The sequence below is a fragment of the Prionailurus viverrinus genome, chromosome D1, assembly GCF_022837055.1.
Source record: "Prionailurus viverrinus isolate Anna chromosome D1, UM_Priviv_1.0, whole genome shotgun sequence".
In the NCBI taxonomy this organism is placed as follows: domain Eukaryota; kingdom Metazoa; phylum Chordata; class Mammalia; order Carnivora; family Felidae; genus Prionailurus; species Prionailurus viverrinus.
In genome coordinates, this window is record NC_062570.1 from 115,269,675 (window position 1) to 115,276,372 (window position 6,698).

General features: G+C 69.6%; 1 protein-coding gene across 7 annotated transcripts; it reads left to right on the forward strand.

Annotated features, from left to right (window-relative positions):
* Nucleotides 1-843: 843 nt before the first annotated feature.
* On the forward strand, nt 844-3,982 carry HRAS (HRas proto-oncogene, GTPase). 7 transcript variants are annotated; one of them, XM_047823610.1, is made up of 6 exons: nt 844-974; nt 2,071-2,236; nt 2,414-2,592; nt 2,690-2,906; nt 3,017-3,098; nt 3,551-3,982. In XM_047823610.1, the coding sequence occupies exons 2-5, from the start codon at nt 2,126-2,128 to the stop codon at nt 3,077-3,079; spliced, it is 570 nt and encodes a 189-aa protein (XP_047679566.1). In that variant the 5' UTR covers nt 844-974; nt 2,071-2,125; the 3' UTR covers nt 3,080-3,098; nt 3,551-3,982. The 7 variants fall into 7 exon arrangements, with proteins under 7 accessions (XP_047679566.1, XP_047679567.1, XP_047679563.1 ...); XM_047823611.1 differs by having other exon boundaries at nt 2,747-2,906; XM_047823607.1 differs by lacking the exon at nt 3,017-3,098.
* The last annotated feature ends 2,716 nt before the right edge of the window (nt 3,983-6,698 follow it).

Genomic DNA, 6,698 nt, shown 5'->3' on the forward strand with positions numbered 1-6,698 from the left:
GACAGCGGGTCTCGCTGTTCCGCGGGCTCAGATGGGTCCCCGCCCAGCCGAGACGCCCCTGCACCGCCTGGCCCTGGGCGCACCGGCTGTGCCGCGCCCAGGACTCCGCCGGAGGTGCCGGGTGTCCTGGGAGGGTTGCTGGCGCCCGCTCCGGAGCCACCTGCGGGGAAGACGGGTGTCCGGCAGCCGAGCCCGCGGCCGCTGGGGGACCCAGAGGCTCCCGGCGCGGCCCGGGCCTGCTCCAGGCACCTGACCCCCGTCCCCGCCGCCCTCTCCGCCTTCCTCCGGCCCCCAGCCCGGGGGTCGACCGCGGTGCTGACCCTGTGGGTCCCATCGTCCCTGAGGCTCGTCCCGCGGACTGACCCTTCCGCTCCGGGGCCCCCTCGGCGGGCTGCGCGTCGGGGGGCAAGGAAGTCCTCCCCGCCAGGGCAGGGGGCTCGAGCCGGACCGCAGCGACCCCGCCCCAGTCTACACCCGGCCAGGGACCCGCTCCCCTGCGGGGCTGCTGTCTCCTCGGGAGAGTCCCGACCCTTTCGGGGGAAGCCGTCGTCCCCGGACCCGCGACCCCAGCGTCCTCCCGCCCGCCCGAGCCCAGCCCCCCTAGGCCGCGGCCCACGAGGGCCTCCAGGGCCGGCACCGCCCTCCGCGCCGTTTCCCGGAAGCCCCGCCCGGCCGCGGCCTTTGACAGGCGGGCCGGCCGGCCAACCGGAGCGGGGCGGGGCGGGGCGGGGCGGGGCCCGGCGCAGACAGCCAATGGCAAGCCGCGCCGGGCTGACGGACGGGGCGCGGGGCGGGGCGTGCGCCGGCCCGGCCGAGTGTCCGCCGCCCGCGCGCCCCGCCGCCCGCAGCCCGAGCCGCACCCTCCGCGGACGGAGCCCATGCGCCGGGCGACCCGCGCGCCCCGGCCCCGGCCCCCTTCCCCGCCCCCGCCCCGGCCCCGGCCCCGGCCCCGGGGGCAGTCGCGCCAGTGAGCGGTGAGTGCGGCGGGGGCGGGCGGAGGGCGGCGGCCGGGGCTGCGGGGCGGCCGGGCGGGCGGCTGGCGGCGGCGGGGCGCGCGGGGGCGCAGGTGAGCCGCGGGCGGCGGCGGGGGCGCTGTGCGTCCGCGTCCCCGGCCCTGCCCTGCGCGGGGCCGCGGCCGTCGCGGGGTCGCCCGCCCTCCGGTCGCGAGGCTGCCCCCCGAGTGCTCCGGCACCAGGCGGCCATCACGCGCAGCCGGCGAGCCGGGGTGCAGGAAATCACTGCCCGCTGTCCGCGCAAGGGCGTGCGCTCGTGAAACCGCACAGACTGGGGCACCCCAGCCGGAGGCCTTGGCCCTGGCCTTCGTTCTTTGTCACCTGTGCGCCCGCTGCGCACGTCGTTTGGGTCTGTTCCTCTCAGCTGCGTATCGGGAACCCTCCCCCCACCTCCCACCCCCACCCCCACCCGGCTGCCTCATCTGCCTTCTTTTCTCCAAAGTTCATACGGCAACACGATACCGGGGTTTTCCCGTTATTTTGACGTGTGCCGGTCTCCTTGCAGTGCGGGCAGAGCCCACAGAGGGCAGGGGGTTCTTGTCTGCCTGTCACCGTGCGCCCGGAGCAGCAGCTGGCATACAGTAGGCGCTCAGTAAATACTTGTCAAATGCAGCAACCCGCTCCGTGGGGCCCGGAGCGGGTTGTAGGCGGGCACTGGCCTGCCTGGGCACGCTGCTGGGCGCTCCACGGTGGCAAGACCTGTTTTCGCAGGGAGGGGAACTGGGAACCGCCGCCTGCAGGGCCTCCGGTTCAGGCTTTCTGCCTACCCAGCAACTTCTAATTCGGGTGCGTGGTTGGGAGATGCTCTCAGCTGTCAGCCCTGCCTTTGGGGGGCCAGCTCCCTGCCTCTCTGACAGCCATTACCTGCAGCTGGAGGCGGGGCCGTCTCCCACCCCTGGGCTGGAGGTGCCACAGGTGGGCGGCTGGGCCTCCATTCTGGCTGCCACTCCTGTTACCTGGTTGTCTGGGGCCAGAGGGTGGGACGGGCCAGCCCAGGGAGCTCAACAGGCCTGCTCTGTGGGGCCTGGCCTGTGGCTGAATGCGTCTTCCTTGGCAGGTGGGACAGGAGACCACCCCGGTGGGTGCTGTGTGCCGCGATCCCCTGAGGAACGATGACGGAATATAAGCTCGTGGTGGTGGGCGCTGGAGGTGTGGGGAAGAGTGCCCTGACCATCCAGCTCATCCAGAACCACTTCGTGGACGAGTATGACCCCACCATCGAGGTGAGCCGTGCTGCCCCTGTTTCCAGCCCTCCATCCTGATGTGGGCTCCTCTTCTGTCTGCCTCCCTCCCTCCCAATGCCTAGGGGCGGGGCATGGGTGGGGCCCCGGGAGGGGCTGCTGCTTTGCTCCGCTCCTCCTAGGAGAGGTGGGGTGGTCCCTAAGCGCTGTCCTCTGCAGGACTCCTATCGGAAGCAAGTGGTTATTGATGGCGAGACGTGCCTACTGGACATCTTGGACACGGCGGGCCAGGAGGAGTATAGCGCCATGCGGGACCAGTACATGCGCACTGGAGAAGGCTTCCTCTGTGTGTTTGCCATCAACAATACCAAGTCCTTTGAGGACATCCACCAGTACAGGTGCTTGCCGGCCCCCAGGGGCCCTCCCTGTCCCCTCTTTCCCTTTTTTTGTCCCTTTCTCTCTCTCCATCTTTCTCTCTCTCTTTTTGCTCTCAAGGTCCTGGATGCAGCTATGCCTGCAGCCCGTGACTGGATCACACCTCCTTCCTTGCAGGGAGCAAATCAAGCGAGTGAAGGACTCCGATGACGTGCCCATGGTGTTGGTGGGGAACAAGTGCGACCTGGCCGCGCGCACCGTGGAGTCCCGGCAGGCGCAGGACCTCGCCCGCAGCTACGGCATCCCGTACATTGAGACGTCGGCCAAGACTCGCCAGGTGAGCCGGCTCCCCACCCCCACCGCCAGCCAGGGCCCCCCCCCCCCCCCCCGCCCCGCCCCAACCCTGCCAGGGAGCAGTGCTTTATTGCCCCCTCTCCCCCAACACAGGGCAGCCGCTCTGGCTCTGGCTCCAGCTCCGGGACCCTCTGGGACCCTCCGGGACCCCCGTGACCCAGCGGCCCCTAGCGCTGTAAGTCTCCCCGGATGGCAGGGCAGTGAGGGCGGCCAGGGCCCAGGGTCTGGGCTGACACAGCTCCGGGGGGGGGTGGAGGTCCCTGGAGAGAGCTGCCCTGAGCCAGGCCGGAGCGGTGACCCTGGGGCCCTGGCCCCTCTGCCCCCAGAGATCCCCGTGGGCCCTTGTTGGCCCTGACCCCTTAGCAGGCTACGGGGGATGAGGGTGGTAGGTCAGACAGGAGTGGGACACGGGGTGTTCAAGCTCGGAGCCAGACCTTGGGGCCGCCCTGTGGGGGAGCCCCTGGGGATCAGGCCGCCCGGTGGGGGCAGCCCTGGGGCTTCCTGCCTGTCGGGGTAGGGGTGGGGAGGAGGCGGGCAAGGGGCTGGAAGTCTGCATGAGCTCGAGGCAGGGGTCCCTGGGTTTCCTCCCCTGCTGAGTCCCCCTCTGAGCCGGCCCCTTCCTCCTAGGGTGTGGAGGACGCCTTCTACACGCTGGTCCGAGAGATCCGGCAACACAAGGTGCGGAAGCTGAGCCCGCCCGACGAGGGTGGCCCCGGCTGCATGAGCTGCAAGTGCCTGCTCTCCTGACGTCCCCTCCGCGTCCACCCTGGCGGCCCGCTGGCCCTCTGTGCCCCACGAGCACAGGCACGGGGTCCGGAGGTGCCGGATGCCGGGAGGAGGTGCGGACGGAGGACGGAGGAGGGGAAGGAAGGAAGGAAGCACTCCCGGAGTCCAGCCAGCCCCGGGCTCTCTGGACAGAGTGACCGCAGACCTCCCAGGACGCTTTGCACGGACTGTCGTGAACTGACGCCACCGGCACCCCGCTGTTACTCTCCTCCCAGCCCCGTCCTGGCCCGCTGGGCACAGGCTGAGTTGCAGTAAATTATTTGATGGTCTTGACCCTGGCGTCTGGCCGAGGTTGGGAGGCACAGGGGAACCTCAGCTTTGCGTGCCGGGCGACCCCTGCGCAGGGGCGCGTGGCAGGGGCTGGTCCTGCAGCCGGGGCCGAGCCGCCGGTCTCTGTGCGGGGCATCTGGCGCTTCTTGCCGAGAGCCCTGGGCGCTGTGGTTGCAGGCTGGCTCTGTGTTTTACCACAAAAACACCTCACTGAACTTGAAACAGCACAGGGGGGATTGAAGCCCAGGGTGTGTGTCTTCCCCTGGAGGGGGAGGCCCCGTTAGTGACCAGACGGGGGCAGGGGTGCTGGAGTCTGCCACCTTGGAGCCTCTTCTGCTGACTCCAGGGGGCGTCACATTTCCTGAGTTTGGGGACCCTGAGAGGCAGGTGCTGAGGACAGCAGAGGGAGGGTCTCGGCCTGCCAGGCCCGCACCTGCCGGCTCCTGTCGTCTGACCTTTTCGGCGCAGGACCCCAGCAGGTCTCCTTGGCCTCAGCCTCTGCCCTGTTGGTGCCAGGTGACTGGGGTCTGGCGGAGCCTGCTGCCCTGTGCGGGTGAGGGTGGGGCCGACCCGCCCACCCCTGCTGCCCCTTCCTTGGGGTGGCCTGCTGCTCTCAGAGCTGCCTTAGGTCACCTACGTGGATCTGTGGGCCATACCCAGGTCCCTGACGGCCACTTACTGCTCTGACAGGGCCCGCTGGCTTTGGGCCAGAATCCAGGACCGGCCAGGGCCACGGGGGGGCTTGGTCCCATCAGTCTTCATTTTGGTTGTCCGGGGGGGGTCGGGGGGGGGTGGTTGTGTTGCCTCTGCTCCTCCCCCAGAGCCTCGGGGCCACCACACATCACCGTCCCCTCCAGAGGCCCTCGAGCATATAGCTTCTCTGTGGGCGCAGAGGTCAGGGTTGCAGGAACGTTGGCGGCCTTGGGGCAGTGGCGGGGCGCTGCCCTGCCTCTGTGCTGGCCATGCCAGTCTCTACCCAGAGAGGGGCATCAGCTGCAGGCCACGGGGCAGCACAGGTGGATGGGGCGCTCCAGCTTCATGTGTGGTGGGCTGGCCAGACCCTGTCACTGGGGTCCCGGTGGGGTTCCGGGGCCGGGTGTGTAGTGTGGCCCCTGGGGTGGCCCTGGCAGGTGCTGAAGGGAAGGGGACCCAGTGTTGTAGCTCTGAGTTCTAGTTTCTGGTTCACTGGGAGCTTTGAGAGGGACTTCTGGCAGCAGGCGGGCCAGAGAGGGTTCCGGGTGGGGTGAGGGGGTGCAGCAGACAGGCCAGATCCGGAGACAGGTGTGCGGCCGCGGGCTCCGTGGAGGTTCCCTCCTGCAGCTGCTCCAAGGCCTTGAGGTTGGCCTGGCCGAGAGGGGGTCCGGGTTGCTCATGTTCGGTGGCTGGGCTGGGGAGCGTCTCGAAGCTAGGAGAGGCTAGGGGAGGCCTGGGTGCCAGGGACACTTGTTCCGGGCCCAGGGGCATCGTGGGGAGCTTGAGTTTTGCTCAAGAGATGGGGGGGAGGGGGGTTAGTTTCTCCAGCTGTCTGTCCTGAGCGGGGTGGGGCACCAGGGTACCCTCGTGGCTCCCTGCGCGGCCACCTTGGCCTGACACACAACAGCCCTCCAGGCAGCTGACCCCCAGCCCCCGCAGCGAGTGCCCGGATGCCCAGCCCTGGCTGGCTCCCAATCCCAGAGCAGGAGAGGAGACGGATGGAGACTGGAGGGAGGCCCACCTGGTGGGGTGGCTCATACTTGGCCCTTGGAGGCTGGGCCATGAGGTGCCTCAGCACCACGTCGTCCTCCAGGGCCCAGGTCTGGGCCAGCGTGTCATGCAGAAACTCCAGAGACTCCGGGGGCGTCCTAAGAAGCATCTGGGAGTCAGGCCAAAAGGGGCCCCACCCTGCTGCCTCAGGGGCCTCCCAGGGGCAGCTGCTGGGGGTCCGGCTGTGCCCAGGAGCGTCTTGGGCAGTGCCACAGCAGCCGGGGGGGGGGGGGTGGAGGGGGAAGGCCCCCTGCCCGCTGGTCCTCAGGGCAGTGTCCCCTGCCCAACCTGCACGCCCAGCCCTCCGAGGCCCCTGCCCACCGCCTCCACAGGCTCGCTCACTTCTGTGCATGTTGAGGACAGTGTGGGCCGTGGCCATAAGCATGTGCTCACCGTCCGGGATGTACACGTTCCAGAGCTTCGGGGTGAGCGAGAAGGGGGTCTGTGGGGCCAGCAGGCGTGGGAAGAACAGCCTGAGCAGGACCCACTGAGGTCTCAGCACGGGCTAGGACCCCCTTTCTACCCGCAGCCCCCGCGGCCCCCCATGCGGGTGCACTTGCGAGGACGGACAGGCTGCTCAGGGTCGTGAGGGCCTGGCCAGTATGACCGCAAACCTGGGGGGCAACCGATGCTGCCCCACGCTCAGTGGCAACATGACCCCAGGCTGGTGGCAGCACGGGCCAAGGGCCTGTCCACACTCCAGGCTGGCCTGGCCATCCGTGCACTGCCGCCTCCTGCAGGGGGTTCCTGGGCTTCCCCAGGGCGGGTCTTAGCTTCCGGCCCCGCCCTAGAGGCCCTGCGCGTGGCCTGGCTTGTCTGGGGGGTGGGGCCGAGCGCGGGCCTCCCTCGGGCCAAGGGCGGTGAGCGGCTCAGGGACTAGGTCTCCTGGGGTGGCCGCACCCGTCACCGTCACCGAGACACCGAAGGACCCACTGGGCGGTGTAAATCCCATCTGGGTGGTGCACATCTGCCCCTC

Excerpts from the sequence above, each read along its gene's own strand:
- HRAS (XM_047823607.1), top strand. The coding sequence starts at position 2,126 with ATGACGGAATATAAGCTCGTGGTGGTGGGCGCTGGAGGTGTGGGGAAG. Across the intron at positions 2,593-2,689 it reads GAGGACATCCACCAGTACAG|GTCCTGGATGCAGCTATGCC; the intron begins GTGCTTGCCGGC and ends TTTGCTCTCAAG. Across the intron at positions 2,907-3,550 it reads CGTCGGCCAAGACTCGCCAG|GGTGTGGAGGACGCCTTCTA; the intron begins GTGAGCCGGCTC and ends CCTTCCTCCTAG.